The 16,532-nt window shown below is 40.2% G+C and overlaps 1 protein-coding gene across 2 annotated transcripts in view; it reads left to right on the top strand.

Annotated features, from left to right (window-relative positions):
- The window catches only part of dhx38 (DEAH (Asp-Glu-Ala-His) box polypeptide 38), an 84,495-nt gene that overhangs the window by 50,043 nt on the left and 17,920 nt on the right, over positions 1-16,532 (top strand). For both annotated transcript variants that reach the window (XM_078400787.1, XM_078400785.1), the window contains exons 22-26: positions 1,567-1,722; positions 3,238-3,372; positions 4,967-5,092; positions 5,961-6,056; positions 14,620-14,741. In XM_078400787.1, the coding sequence (XP_078256913.1) occupies positions 1,567-1,722; positions 3,238-3,372; positions 4,967-5,092; positions 5,961-6,056; positions 14,620-14,741 (635 nt within the window). The remainder of the gene's footprint in view (positions 1-1,566; positions 1,723-3,237; positions 3,373-4,966; positions 5,093-5,960; positions 6,057-14,619; positions 14,742-16,532) is intronic.

Genomic DNA, 16,532 nt, shown 5'->3' with positions numbered 1-16,532 from the left:
AATAGAATCATTGCGGTCAGAATGCGCATTGAGAACAAGCACAGAAGAAAAGTTGAGGCCTGGGGCAGATCAACCACACTTGTGTTGAAGGGCAGGACAGACTTGAGGGGCTGGGTGGTCTACCCATGCTCATATTTTGTTTTGTGTTATTGATTGATTAGCCCATTGAAATACTATCCACAACAACTGTCCCAGATGTAATTCTGAGGGTTGCAAATACATTCTGGACCTCTTTCCTGTCTGTCCTCCGTTGTTAGACTGAGGTGTGGTTAGTTCAGCAATAAAGTGGGAATCTGACCTTTTGCTCACATCTAAATTTCAATGCACAGATATAAATGGATGATGTGGATGATAATCAGTATTTCTCTGTACAATTTAGCTTATAAATAGATACTATCTGACCCATTAATAACAATACTAGTATGTAAGAAAATGTATTTCATGGCTCTGCTTCATGGTTTGAAAGATGTATGCAGTCACCCCTCAACTACTTGAAACATAAATATAATTTTTTTAAATTCCAATTCAAATTTTTTCTTCTAAAATTTCCTTTGTGGTTTAATATTAAGCAGGGCAACAGTTGATTGTTAAATCGATTCAAAATATGACAGCCATCTTGCTTCATTTCAGCATCTTTTGCCACTTTAATGGAAAATTCATTGCTCTTTTAAACTCAACAATTCAGGAGCATCGGAACTTTCAATTTGGCCTTTGTTATTATTTCCCAGATTTGATAAGTCTATCAATTTCAGGTACGAGCTACTCCTTCCAGCAGTAGCTGTTAGTAATAACTTTGCAGTTCATTGAACATAGAAATTTACAGTACAAAAGAAGGCACCTGAGCCATGTTGATGCTGGTTTGAAAAAAGCAATCCCATTCCTCATGGCCTAATGTGTAGCTTTTTAAATTGCAGCACATTCAACTCTTTATCCAAGTTATTTTTAAAGCCAATAAAAAATTCTGTTTTATCATCTTTTGCCACTTTTCATGTATATCCATAACTTTTACAAATAAATGCTCTGTTGCCTTTTTTTGTATCCCTTTTCTCATCTTATCTTTCCCTTGCCTTTTACAGAATTTCCATTTTGTTCTTCCTTCCCTCACCCCCTGACCACCTCCCATTCCACTCTGCTTGTAGTGCCTCTGTTTCCACAACTGGGTTAAATCTGCTACATTTTCCACATTTTATTATTTTTTTAATAAGATTATCAACCTGAAACACTTTGAAAATCTTAATTTTTCCAGTTTTATTTCTTAATTTGGTTTCTGAATCGCAATAGCTGATAGGATCAATATCTCTGTATTGGCTCTAGAAATGTCAAATTTCCAATTTGATAATAAAAATAGTTCTGCTGGAATCTTTTTTCTTCTTCCCCTCTAAACTATTCTTTTGACCATTTTCTCTGATTGGTTTCAAATGTTTGTTGCATTTACACAATGTACACTGTAATAAATCAATCCAAGGTCACAGGAGTGGAATAATTAGTTTTCTTTTATCTTTCAGAGGTGAAATAACTTACCTGGGTCTCTGGATTTTCTTATGATATATATATTTAACATTACAGGGCCGAGAAGAAGAGAGTGATCAGATGAGGGAGAAGTTTGCTGTGCCCGAAAGTGACCATTTGACATACCTCAATGTTTACCTGCAGTGGAAGAATAACAATTATTCTACAATCTGGTCTAATGAACACTTTATTCATGCCAAAGCTATGAGGAAGGTAACTCCCTACAGTAATAATTTTTGCACATTATAATAGGTTTTTGGATTTAATTTATTATCAGAAATCAATAAGGCTCTACTTAAAATGTGGTGATGTGGAAATTGTACTTTCTATAATATTAGCCTTCAAAGGAGTGAAGCAACCCTCCCCACCATTCCTCATTGCTGAGTACCAACCTGACCATTCCTCAGTCCTCGCCAAAGAATGATGACTGATGACAACACTGTTATCAGCAGATTTTTTGTTAACAAGTATGGAAAGTGTTTATTCTCCTTCTTTCTCCTCCAGAAATAAATATGCCTACTAAATGCATTATATGCATTTCAAAATATTGCTATTGTTCAAAAAATAATGATTTCCCTCATTTTTGTCTGTCTCAGCTGAAACACAGCTGTTTCTTTTGAAGTTCATTCTGCAACTTCAGCAGCATAGTAATGTAGAGCTGCATCCTCATGACTCCAGTGATGGGTTAGATCCTAACTTTGGCTACTATCTGTGTTGAGTTTGTACGTTCTGCATATGACTATGGTTTTTACCTTGGGATTCTGGTTTCCTCCCACATCCCAAAGTTGTGCTGGTTGGGAGGTTAACCAATCTCAGTAAAGTGGCCCGAGTGTGTAGATGAGAATAGATTCTGAGAGGAGAATAGATAACAGGTCTCAAGCCCCTCTTAGTATTCGATTCTCCTGTCTGGCTGTCACCAGGCTTGCTCATAGTCTTTATCTCTCTTTGAAGCTCTTTTCTCTCCCCGAAGGTGAACCTCATGTTCTCATGGTAGAAGCATGTATTTATATAATAACTTTTATCTCTAAGAACAACAGGCGATTATGTATCAAACTAGCTATTCTCCTTGGCACCAAAATGGCGTGAGTTATGGGTCCTGTCAGACACCGAGCTAGTCTTGGATGTCTCTGGGCAAGCAAAGCTTATATTAGTGGTCTCGCAGGTGTCCGCATGTTCCACTGGTCCCTTTGAGTTAGGCTGAACGTTCTTCGAAAACTTGTTTTCCTAAGCAGGGTTTGAATTGCTGTGCTGCTAATTTAGCTGAGAACTCCATTTTAGCTGACGCAATCTGTTTAACCCTTGCATTACAGCTTCTTGTTCATATACTTTGTATGTTACCTACAAATTTCTGGAAATTCACAGAGGAATAGTTTTGTATTGGATGGGTGGTAAAGGAAAGCCAAGAGGAAGGAGAAGGAATACTGAAAATTTACAGATTGCTAATTGGAAGTTGTATTGAGTAGGAAAATAACTGTAGATGCTGGTACAAATCGAAGGTATTACAAAGTGCTGGAGTAACTCAGCGGGTCAGGCAGCATCTCTGGAGAGAAAGAATAGTGACGTTTCGGGTCGAGACCCTTCTTCAGTCTGAAGAAGGGCCTCGACCCAAAATGTCACCCATTCCTTCTCTCCAAAGATGTTGCCTGACCCGCTGAGTTACTCCAGCATTTTGTGATGCCTTCGGATGTCGTATTGAGATCATTGACTTGCCTATCTCTCTTACCAAAGGTTCGAGAAGTTCGTTCTCAGTTAAAGGATATAATGGTGCAACAACGTATGAATATTGTAAGCTGTGGTACTGATTGGGATATCATCAGAAAATGTATCTGTGCAGCATACTTTCATCAGGCTGCAAAACTCAAGGTCAGTAGATATATAATATGGTGTATATTCTTGGCAGATTTTATTTGATGTGCTGTGCCCCTCCAGGTGGTTCTTTCATTTTACCGCTGTGCGTAATGTTTTCGGCATAGTTATTCTTGGTATTAACTGCTTTGTTACTTCAACCTCTTGTTATTAAGTGCATTATCAAAGGAACAAGTGTAGAAGTGTGTGAGTAGCAACTTCTCGAATAGAGTGCTTGTCATATGGTCACTTAAAAAAATAATCTACTGTGAATTTTTGACGAAAGGATTGTGACTTATTCATTTATTCACAAAATGCTGGAGTAACTCAGCAGGTCAGGCAGCATCTCGGGAGAGAAGGAATGGGTGACGTTTCGGGTCGAGACCCTTCTTCAGACTGATGTCGGGGGTGGGACAAAGGAAGGATATAGGTGGAGACAGGAAGATAGAGGGAGATCTGGGAAGGAGGAGGGGAAGGGAGGGACAGAGGAGCTATCTGAAGTTGGAGAAGTCGACGTTCATACCACCGGGCTGCAAACTGCCCAGGCGAAATATGAGGTGCTGCTCCTCCAATTTCCGGCGGGCCTCACTATGGCACTGGAGGAGGCCCATGACAGAGAGGTCAGACTGGGAATGGGAGGGGGAGTTAAAGTGCTGGGCCACCGGGAGATCAGTTGCGTTAATGCGGACCGAGCGCAGGTGTTCAGCGAAGCGATCGCCGAGCCTGCGCTTGGTTTCGCCGATATAAATAAGTTGACGTCTAGAGCAGCAGATGCAATAGATGAGGTTGGAGGAGGTGCAGGTGAACCTCTGTCTCACCTGGAAAGACTGTTTGGGTCCTTTGATGGAGTTGAGGGGGGAGGTAAAGGGACAGGTGTTGCATCTCGTGCGGTTGCAAGGGAAAGTGCCCGGGGTTGGGGTGGTTTGGGTAGGAAGGGACGAGTGGACCAGGGAGTTACGGAGGGAACGGTCTCTGCGGAACGTAGAGAGGGGAGGGGATGGGAAGATATGGCCAGTGGTGGGGTCCCGTTGTAGGTGACGGAAATGTTGGTGGATGATATGTTGGATCCGCTGGCTGGTGGGGTGGAAGGTGAGAACGAGGGGGATCCTGTCCTTGTTGCGAGTGGGGGGAGGGGGAGCAAGAGCGGAGCTGCGGGATGTAGAAGAGACCCCAGTGAGAGCCTCATCTATAATGGAGGAGGGGAAGCCCCGTTTTCTGAAAGTTGGTGAAATACATTATTCCATTAATTGTGTGGCATATTTCATCATTGTTAGGATGGCCTTTTGTCCAACTTTTCATTTTATTTTTGTTCCATTCACATGTATCATATTCCATGCCACCTGTCCTTATCCATATTAATTACTAGTTTTCCAAAATCTCCTGAATGCATTTGTTCACTTTGTTTCACTTTCTCTGGCTATGGCTCCATTTCACCATGGCTATGTTTCTGTTCTATCCTCATGTAGAATAGTCTGCCACTAAGCTCTCGAGTCCCATTAGGTATTAACTATTTTCATAACATAGTATGACGGGAATTCAGTATTTGAGAACTTCGGCTCTGTAGTCCTCACCTTTTAATTTAACAATTATCTCTTTTTGTAATGTTTTGCAGGGTATAGGAGAGTATGTGAATGTGAGAACAGGCATGCCTTGTCACTTGCACCCAACTAGTTCACTTTTTGGCATGGGATACACACCGGATTACATTGTGTACCACGAACTCGTGATGACTTCAAAGGTAAGAAGCTGGGATGACCGTTTCTGTTGAAAGAATAACAAATTATTTTAAAATGCTGTCTTTTCATTTTTTGAATTTCAGTGCAAATGTTAGCCTAATTTGTAGCTAGCTAGAGTTTCGATAGGAGATGTAAATGTGCTTAATCATATACCCTTGTGCCTACTCTAATTTTGTGCAATCATGACACTGAATTTATGGGTTGTGTCAGGCTTTATAATGATTTATATTGAAAGAGAACAGTAAATTATTTGGGGCATTGAATCACAGGTCAAAAGGGTGCAAAAGAAGGTGGTGTTACATGCAGAATAGTTGGTAAAGAAGGCTTTTGAGACATAGGCCTTCATCAGTCAGGGTATTGAATATAGAAAAAGACACGAGGAACGACAGATACTGGAATCTTGACTAGAAAGTGCGTGAGTTACTCAGCGAGTCAGGTAGCATCTGTGGAGGATTTGGATAGGTGACATTTCAGATTGGGACCTTTCTCCAGACTGATTGTAGTAGGGGGGGGGAGATTGCGAGCTGGAAAAGAGGCAGGACAAAGTCTGGCAAGTGATAGGTGGACACTGGTGAGGGGATCAGTGATTGGCAGATGGGTGGACAAAGTCTAGCGATGAGAAGGAGCCAAAGGGTGAGATAGTAGAGATGAGCAATGAAATGTAAAGCCAGAGAGAGGGATACAGGTTGCAGGGAATGGGGGGGGGGGGGGGGCAGGATAGTGGGAGAAATGGGTGGGAGAAAACATTATCAGCATTGTTTTCTTTGCAGAATGATAAAACTCTAGGGAAAATATCTGTACATTACCTCGGAGTACTTTAAATATTTTAATTTTTACTTGATATGTAACGAATTAAATCATCTTTTTCAGGAATACATGCAGTGCGTAACTGCAGTGGATGGGGAGTGGTTAGCTGAACTTGGGCCAATGTTTTACAGTGTTAAACAAGCTGGTAAAACCCGACAGGTATGGCCGGTTAACTCTAATAGTTTACAGTCACTTTAATGTGAATATATAAGATTTATCCTGCTTGTTAAAACATATGTTTAAACATTGCTGATTATTTGAATATACTGGTAGTTCTGCTATGACACGATAGTTATCATAAGCAAGCTTGCATAATGAAAAATCTATTGTATCGATTAGGGAAAGGGGATGAGGACCAAGAGAGTTTCAGATTCACAATAAGCAAGGTTTTTTTTTTCTCCTCACAGGACTTAAAGGTCTTTGTTACTACAAGCTAGGAATACCAAAGGCAGTTGTTACATTATTTAATAGGGTATCATTGTATAGGTGTCAATAGAAGTGACTGCTGGTCAATTTCTATGCCCCCCAAGTGAAACTAGCAGCCTGAGTTCTTAAGAGACAATGGTTCTGGTTACTGTGGGAGGTTACAAGGAAACAGTTTTTTTTTCCACTAAACTTTTTTTCCAGGACTCTTCTTTCTGCATTTCAATTTCCAAACGAACTTTTAAGTGATTTTCTAGTTTCCGATTAAATGTACATGATAACCTATTTGGCCTGAATAATGCAAACCGTATTCCTTAATTCATCAGTCACATTATAGCCAATTCATGATAGAAAATGACATCTTTAATATGCGGTGGTGCCCCGGGAGTGGTAAATCCGATTGTTACATCCCTGTTTAAATAGGAAGAAACCTATAGTTTTTATAGTCAGTCTAAAGTTGGGTACTCTGAAACTTTAAGAGACAGCCAAAAAGTAAGTTAATTGGCATTTGAAAAAGTATGGAGTAATGAAAACCAGCACAGATGTGTAGAGACGAACAGTTTTTGACTATCTTGATTGAATTCTCTGAAACAATTGAGGAATTGGAGTAAGAGCTGCAGCTGGGGTTACATTTTATAGTCTTTTGAAAGGCTTTTGGCAAAGTTTCATTTGATATGCACTAAAAATACTAGCAGCTTGGATATAAAATTGACGAAAGATTTGCATATAAATTGTATCTTTTTTAAGGAACAATTTACTTGGAGATCGTTTAGCTAAGGTTCATGCTTCCAATTCCTGGCCAGGACAAATTGGCTTATGAGGAAAGATAGTGTTTACCTCAGTTCTGGAGTTTGGAAAGGGAGCAATTGAGATTCCATGATGCGGTGTTGCCTCCCTGGTGCCAGGATCTAGGATGTCTTGGAGCGGCTGCATAACATTCTCAAGTGGGAGGATGAGCTGCCAGAAGTCATTGTGCATGTTGGCAATGTGAGAGATGGGTAAGACGGATGAACTCGGCGTGGATAGGTATGTATGACTGAGATGTTGTAGCCATTATGGAAATCTAGTTAAGAGGTATAGTACTGGCAGCTTAATGTTCCAGGGTACATGTGCTGGTGTAACGGGAGAGGTGGAGGTAAGCAAGGAGGGGATATTGCTTTAATGATTAAGGAGAATGTCACGGCAGTAGTCAGAGATGACATTACTGATGGTTTATCCAATGAGGCTGTAAAGGTTGAGCTGAGAAATAAAAAGGCATTGATCACTTTGTTGGAAGTGTACTCCAGGCCCCCAAATAGTCAATGGGAATCAGAAGAGTAAATATGCCAGGAGATTGATAATAAAGACTAATAAAGTGGTCATAGTAGGGAATTTTAACTTTCCCATTATAGACTGGGATTATCACAGTGCCAAGGGCTTAGATGGGTGGAATAGTTATGATTAAAGATAGGGTGGGCCCATGAGTTAAACTTTTTAATGGGGGTTAAGGCCAACTTTGCTATTGGACAGGAACTTGCTTAAGTTGATTGGAGTAGGTTGTTACTGGTTAAAGGAAGTCCGGAAAGTGGGATGCTTTTAAAGTGTGATTACAGGAGTTCAGGGCATGAATGTTCAAACCAGGGCAGGACCTTTGCAGGGCTCTGGGGAGTGTTGTAAAGCAGGGGGATCTAGGAGCGCAGGTACGTAGTTCCTTGAAAGTGGCATCACTGGTAGATGGGGTGATGAAGAAGGCTTTTCAGTACATTGGCTGTCAGTCAGGGCATTGAGTATAGAGGTTGTACAATGTGTTGGTGAGGCCCCATTTGGAATATTGTGTTCAGTTTTGGTCGTCCTGCTGTGGGAAGGATTTTGTTAAGCTGGAAAGTGTGCAGAGAAAATCTACGAGGAGCTCTTGGGAGTGGTTAGGCAGGCTAGGACTTTATTCATTGGTTTCCAAGAGGTTTGGGGGTGATCTTAGAGAGGTATACATGATCACCAGTGGAATAGATTGGGTAAATTCAGTCTTTTACCCAGAGTAGGGGAATCAAAAGTGAGGGAACATGGGTTGAAGGTGAGAGGGGAAAGATGCAATAGGAACGTGAGGGGCAACTTTGTCGCACAAAATACTGGTGGGTATATGGAATGAGTGCAATGGAGGTAGTTGAAGCAGTTTGTATAACAACATTTAAATGAAATTTGGACTGGTACATGGAGGGATATTTGCCAAATGCGGGCTGATAGGAATAGTGTAGATGGGGCATCTTGGTTGGTATGGGCAAGTTGGCCAAAGGGCCTGCTTCTGTGCTGTCTGACTTTGACTCTGGAAGGATGTGAGAGATCCTTCTGCTTCTGAATTCTAAGATGTTTGGCAGGATGGATGCTGTGAAGGTATTTCACCCGTTTCAGCTTAACAACATCTTTCCTATAACAGGGTGACCAAAATGGAACACAATACTCCAAATGTGGCCTCACCAATGTCTTGTATGGCTATAACATAACGATCCAACTTTTATACTCAAGAGTTTGATTGATGAATGGATATGTGCTCAATAACATCTTGATCACCCCTTTTACCTGTGAATGCCACCTTCAATGCACCTGCACTTCCAGATCCCTCTGCTCTACAACATTCCCCAGAGCCCTGCCATACACTGAAGGTCCTGCCCTGGTTTGACTTCCCAAAGTGCAACACATCCCACTTATCTGCATTAAAGTACATTAACCATTCCTCAGACCAACTGATCAAGATCCTGTGTCAATTTTTGATAAACATCTTTGCTATCCACAATGCCACCCACTTTAATGTCAACTGCAAGTTTAGTAATCATGACCTGTACGCTCTCATCCAAATCATTGATATAAACCACAAAACGCAACGGACCCAGCACCGATCCCTGAGCCACACCATTAGTCACAGGCCTCCAGTCTAAAAAACAACCTGCCACCATCACACTCTGCTTCCTTCCAATTCTCTATCAGCTGACTAGTTCTCCCTGGATCCCATGCAAACTAGACTGCAATCTAAACTTAGAAACATAGAAACATAGAACATAGGTGCAGGAGTAGGCCATTCGGCCCTTCGAGCCTGCACCGCCATTCAATATGATCATGGCTGATCATCCAACTCAGTAGCCTGTACCTGCCTTCTCTCCATACCCCCTGACCCCTTTAGCAAAAAGGGCCACATCTAACTCCCTCTTAAATATAGCCAATGAACTGGCCTCAACTACCTTCTGTGGCAGAGAATTCCACAGACTCACCACTCTGTGTGAAGAAATGTTTTCTCATCTCAGTCCTAAAAGACTTCCCCCTTATCCTTAAGCTGTGACCCCTGGTTCTGGACTCCCCCAACATTGGGAACAATCTTCCCGCATCTAGCCTCTCCAACCCCTTAAGAATTTTATATGTTTCTATAAGATCCCCCCTCAGTCTTCTAAATTCCAGCGAGTACAAGCCCAGTCTATCCAGTCTTTCCTCATATGCAAGTCCCGCCATCCCAGGGATTAATCTGGTGAACCTTCTCTGTACTCCCTCTAAGGCAAGAACGTCTTTCCTCAGGTTAGGAGACCAAAACTGCACACAATACTCCAGGTGCGGTCTCACCAAGGCCCTGTACAACTGCAGCAGAACCTCCCTGCTCCTAAACTCAAATCCTCTTGCTATGAATGCCAACATACCAACTTGCAGTCTAGATTGAAATATTTTCACTCATGAGATGGTCAAGGACGAGGGGACATAACTGAGAGAAAGGGCTTGTCATTTAAACTGGAGGTACGTATAAATATCTTCTTACAGCAGGTTTTGAATGTCTGGAATTCTCTACACTGCTGGGTGATAGAGCTGGATCATTCAAAGTATTTAAAGTAGAGATCAGGGAACAGATCGGGGAATAGAGGGGTTTGGTAAAATGGCACAGAAGAGGAGTTGAGGCCAGCGTAGATCAGCTATTATTGTATTAAATGGTGATGCAGTCTTGAAGGGTCTGGTAGCCTACACCTGATCCTATTTTCACGTGTTCTTGTGAGGAGGAATTTCTTCTGTGTGTTTGTGATTCTTTGGAATGTTGTATCCTTGAGAGCTGTGAATGCTGATTTGCTGTAATTTTGAATGAGAGTTTGGGATTTTACAAGAATGGAGGGTTATGGGGACTGGATGAGAAAATGGAATCAAGGTAAATCATGGAGAAAAGGAACTGCAGTAGCTGGAATCGTATGTAGAATATAATGTGTTGGAGTAACAGCGGGTCAGGCAGCATCTCCGGAGGTCATAGATGGATAATGTTTTGTGTTGGGTTCCTACTTTAGACTGGATAGATAAATCATGATCTTGTTGAATATGGAGGAGACTTAAGGGGAGGTATCGTGTACCCCCTTGCTGCTATTTCTTATGTTCTGATAACAGAAAGCAGATTTGTGTTGATTGATGATTTTAGATGGAGAGAGGTGTATGATGGTGTTTCTGAAGTGTTGGGATCATTGTCAGATATAGATAGTGACATCTTGGATTTGAGTATACAGGGTGGCAATTTAATATTTCCCATTAATGACATACAGGTAGTTTTACTTTGACAGGATAGTTGCATTCCTCAGAAACCTTGCATTATAGAAAATTACGTTTTAAAAACACTTGTGTCATGGGGAAAGGGTGGGTACGGGATTGAGAGAGAGCACCAGACTCGCAATTACATTTTTCCCCAAAGGATTTTCAAAATTAAAGGTCTATTTAATAGGTATAAATTTAGTTTTGTTACAGCGAGCTGATAAAATGAAAGGTGGTTTGTTACATTGTTTCATTGCACAAGTGTCAACAGAAGCAATTGCTTGTTAATTTCAATGTCCATCTGAGGTTAAGCTAGCAGCCTGTATTCTTAGGAGACAAGGGTAGGCGATTACTGCTACATGGAACGTTTTTTTCTCATGGGACTTTTTTTTCCCCCAAGACCGCTTTCTTTCTACTTGTCTATTTCCAAAGTAACTTTTAAATGCTTCTCCAGTTTTCGATCAGATTTATGTTATAACCAATTTGACCCATGCAAAGCAATTAGTGTTCCTGAATTCATCAAATGCATTATATCCAACTTGTGTAGTGAAATGTGTTATAGCAGAACTACTTGCACTCAGAAATGTGGCAAACAGTGATTGTCTGTCAATAGTCTTCTCGTGAATTGTACAGATGTTTAGCAGGAAGTGTATGACTAAATTTCCCCGGCCTGGGACGAATAAAGGAATATATTATATTATTATTATTTGAAATTCCTGATCCTTTTTGTGAGATTTGCTTGAATCTCATTTCATGTAATCACTTTGTTGGTTAATCCTTCTATATCAATAGCAATAATGGGATATAAACACATTCATGTTTATATTTTCTAAATGGAATAAAAGTGAACATGTTAAATGGTACAGTCATTGTTCTGGCAAGGCTTCTGGCCACTAGATGGTGATGTGGTGAAGCTGTGATCACAGACCATTAGTGTTTTTGGTGCATTTTCTGCCTTGTTTGGAATTGGTTCCTTTCTGTTTTATATTCAATTTTTAACATTTTGTTTTAGGTTTGATGTTTTTATTTCTGTGTTCCTGCATTTGCGTCATTTAATTTTCTTTTCATTCTTCCTCCACCACACCCCAAATTTACATTAACTCTCACTTGTAAAGACTTAATGTTAAAATTCTCGTTATTTTCAAGCCTATCAATCCTGAAATATCTGAATTCCTTTCATTAAGGCCTATTATTCTTCCTGAAATGTAATTGTTCCATCACTGGCAGTCAGGCCTTCAGCCACCATGCCCTAATCCCTTGAATTCTGTTGAGTCACTCATTTAAACATGACAATCTATGTTATGTGACCCAGTGTCACTTTTTGTTTGATGATACCGCCTGTGAAACATCTTGAAGTAATTTGAAGACCTCATTTGGAGCTGCTGATTTTGCATTTGTCCTGCTGCCCCACAACCTAGCATGTTGCGTGTGCTCTATTCACAGAATCTGTTGCAATACCAGACCCTTAATTATTCATTTTTATTGTTTTCCAAGGCTAATTATCCTGTTGCATCCATGTGATAGTATGCGACCTTCATGCGTTCTAGGAGCAGAATTAGGCCATTTGGCCCATCAAGTATACTCTGCCATTCAATCCTGCCTGATCTATCTTTCCCTCTCAACCCCATTCTCCTGCTTTCTCCCCATAACCCCTGACACCCTCACTAATCAAGAATCTGTCAATCTCCACCGTAGAAATATCCATTGATGGTCTCCACAGCCAGCTGTGGCAATGAATTTCACAGATTCAGCTCCTTCTGACTAAAGAAATTCCTCCTCATCTCCATTCTAAAGGTATATCCTTTTATTCTGAGGCTATGGCCTCTGGTCCTAGACCCTCCCACTAGTGGAAACATCCTCTCCACATTCATTCTATCCAGGACTTTCACTATTCAGTAAGTTTCAGTGAGGTCCCCTCTCCATCTTTCTGAACTCCAATGAGTACAGGCTCTGTGTCTTCAAACACTCATCATATGTTAACCCAATCATTCCTGGGATAATTCTTGTAAACCTCCTCTGGACCCTCTCCAACACCAAAACATCCTTCCTCAGATATGGGGGCCAAAACTGCTCACAATACTCCAAATGCAGCCTGACCAGTGCCTTGTAAAGGCTCAGCATTACATCCCTGTTTTGGTATTCTAGCCCTCTTGAAATAAATTTGCCTTCCTTAATTGCCTTCATTCCTCGCAATCCATGTCCTCTTACCTTAAAGCTACGCCCTTGAGTTTTCGACTCGCATACCCTAGGAAAAGGACTAACCATTTACCTTAACTACGCCTCTCGTGATACCTCTATATTTAAGGCAAATTGAAAAATTGCATACAATTGCAATCTAAATAAAATAAAACAGTGCTGGTAATATTCAACAAGTTGGGTTACGTCTCTAGAAAGCGAATCGGAATATTTCTGACCCTTGATCAGAACTATTTTTACAGTTCTAATGATGACTCTTTAACCTGAAGTATTAACTCTATCCTATCTGCTGTCAGCATTTCTAGCACTATCTTGGGTGTCATGAGAATATATCCTCTGGTTAGGTGCTTGTGATCTCAAAGTCCCATGATCATGGAATTCATTGTCACAGAAGGCTGTGGAGGCCAAGTCAGTGTATATTTTTAAGACGGAGATTGACAGATTCATGATTAGTAAGTGTGTCAGGGGTTATGGGGCAAAGGCAAGAGAATGGGGTTGAGAGGGAAAGTTAGATCAGCCATGATTGTATGGCGGAGTAGACTTAATGGGCCGAATGGCCCAATTCTGCTTCTAATTCATTAGAAACTGGTGGGTTACTTGGGACTGAACTCTGGAGAAATGTCTTTACCCAAAAGCGGTGAAACTTGAGAAGTTTTCACTCAAAAGGATGTTGAGCCAAAGTCATCGATTGTAATCCAAGCAGAGATCCACAAGTATCTTGGGTAGACACAAAATGCTGGAGTAACTCAGCGGGACAGGCAGCATCTCTGGAAAGAAGGAATGGGCGACGTTTCAGGTTGAGACCCTTCTTCATACTCCTCTTGTTATGAGCAGAATCCAGTGTTTGGAGAAGGTGTAGGAAACTGGTGTTGAAGTAAAGATCATCTATCTTATTTAAAGTTGACACAGGCTTAATGAACCAAATACCCGACTGCTGGTCCTATTTCTTATGTACGTATGTTCACATAATGCCTCCCAGTGAAGAATATTTGAAAAGAAGCCCAGATTCAAGAGTGTAGGTTCCACCTTTGTTCTTCACTCCCAAGCAGGAGTGAAACCAGAGATGGACACACAATGCTAGAGTAATTCAGCAGGTCCGGCAACATCTCTGGAGAAAATGGATAGGTGACATTTTGGGTCAGGACACTTCTTCAGACTTTTAGGAGTGAAACCATTATAGGATGTGGGTTAGTTACATGAAGATATAAAGATAGATACCAAGTCAAAGAAGCAGTGGCTTTTTTAACCAATACTTTCATCTTCTTTTGGAACTAAGCAAAATATATACCCTTTAATAATGTATTTGGATCTTTAATAGTAAACATTTACCCACCTCTGAACCAATATATCAGAGAGAAAATTTGATGAAATAAAATTGGGGAAATCAGAAAAACATGCAGCATTGATTAATTACATCTCAAACCTAAATTCAGAAAAATTATAATCTTGTCCCTGTCATGCTGAACAGGTTGTGCTGTAGTTAGCAAAGTATGGAAGTGGGAGACACAATATTTCTTTTCATATTTGTCCATATTTGTACTTTAAAATGATCCTTAAATTCTTATATTTTATGATAAATAAAAAGGAAAACCGCCGGCGTGCCAAAGAGGAATTATCGTCCATGGAGGAAGAAATGGCTATGGCACAGGAACAGCTTCGGGCACGGAAGGAAGAACAGGAAAAAAAGAATATTTTGAATAGTGTGAGGTATGGATCATTTAGTATTTTCCCCTAAAGTATTATGTTGATGTTGCTTAATAGTTTTGGTATCAGTTTTAAAAATATTGAATGTGACCCATGCTTAAAAGAGCAAGCTATCAATGGACACTTCATTATTGCCTTGATTACAAATGAATTTGCCTATTAATGACTTGATAGCTTTGCCTTTAGTTTGCACACATCATTTTTCCCATGATCTGTTTATCAATTCAACACCATTTGGTATTTAAAATAATCTTAATGGGCAATCAAAATGTGTTCAATGGTTTCATTTTCAAATAGAGAATTGGGAATTAGATTTGAAATCTTTAAGATTAAAAAAAAGTTATGTTCATACAGATATGTCATTTCTGGTAATCCCCTTCCACTCTAAATGTTGACATAAAATTGCTGTGTGGCTTTGTTAAAATGTTCAGAATAGTTTGAGAAGATAAATGGCTGGTTGAGTATATGCAGGCTTCAGAACTTGAACTGAAAATTCTCAGACAATGAAGATTTGCAGTAGATCTTTTTGCATGACGTTGAGTACAATGCAGCTTCTTTGATTTTTGATTTTTTTTTCTTTGATTTGATTATTTTGATTTGAAAACATTTTCTGAACTGTTGCTATCTTTTCCATGTGCAATCTACAGAGGGCGCCACAGTTTCATTGCTACGTATCTAATTTTCAGAATCCCTAGTAATCTTTAAGAACACATTTTTGTACTCCTTAAAATATAAATAAAACGATTGAATGTGCTTCTAAATACAGGGTACATGTAAAATCGTGGATTTAAGTAGGTTCTTTAATATTTAGAATATTTTTCAAAGTACTTTGCAAAGGTAGGCATTTGCGTGCAGATGTCATTTCACCTATTTGGTACAGAACAGGATCCCTAAAAATTATTTTATTCACAAAATGCTGGAGTAACTCAGCAGGTCAGGCAGCATCTCGGGAGAGAAGGAATGGGTGACGTTTCGGGTCGAGACCCTTCTTCAGACCCGAAACATCACCCATTCCTTCTCTCCCGAGATGCTGCCTGACCTGCTGAGTTACTCCAGCATTTTGTGAATAAATCGATTTGTACCAGCATCTGCAGTTATTTTCTTATACTCCCTAAAAATTATGTGTGATTTGACTTTCTGTTGGAGATATTTTTGTGGAATGAGTATTGGCTTTAACGTTCGGAGAAAATATTTGAAATAGATTTCATTGGACCTTTCATTTGAACATTCAGGACTTAAGTTTAACATCACTGCAGGATTGCAACTCTCTCTTTGTATTGTAGTTTATAAAGGGAACTGTAGAAATTTGACGAGGATCTCCATACTGGATATCCTTGATGCAATATTTCATTTTCAACTAAACCAGTATTTTTAAAGGTTTTGCAAATATAAATAGAATGGTCACTCTGAAGCATGAAACATGTTTTAATTACCTGTTGACTCTAGATTTCTATATGTAGATTTATGTTTGCAATTCTGAGCTGATTTTCTTTGAATATATTACTTTGATTTTACCATCAATCTATTCGTATGGAAAAGCCTAAAAACAGTGGATAAATGTGAGGTTATCCACTTTGGAGGCAAGAACAGGAAGGCAGATTATTATCTGAATGGTGTCAGGTTAGGAAAAGGGGAAACATAACGAGACCTGGGTGCCCTAGTACATCAGTCACTGAAAGCAAGCATAAAGGTACAACAGGCAGTGAAGAAAGCTAATGGCATGTTGGCCGTCATTGAGTATAGGAGCAAAGAGGTCCTTCTGCAGTTGTACAGGGCCCTGGAGTGACCACACCT

Source organism: Rhinoraja longicauda, chromosome 6 (genome assembly GCF_053455715.1).
Source record: "Rhinoraja longicauda isolate Sanriku21f chromosome 6, sRhiLon1.1, whole genome shotgun sequence".
Lineage (NCBI taxonomy): Eukaryota > Metazoa > Chordata > Chondrichthyes > Rajiformes > Arhynchobatidae > Rhinoraja > Rhinoraja longicauda.
The sequence above is the reverse complement of the archived record's forward strand: the minus strand, read 5'-3'. Positions and strand labels throughout refer to the sequence as shown.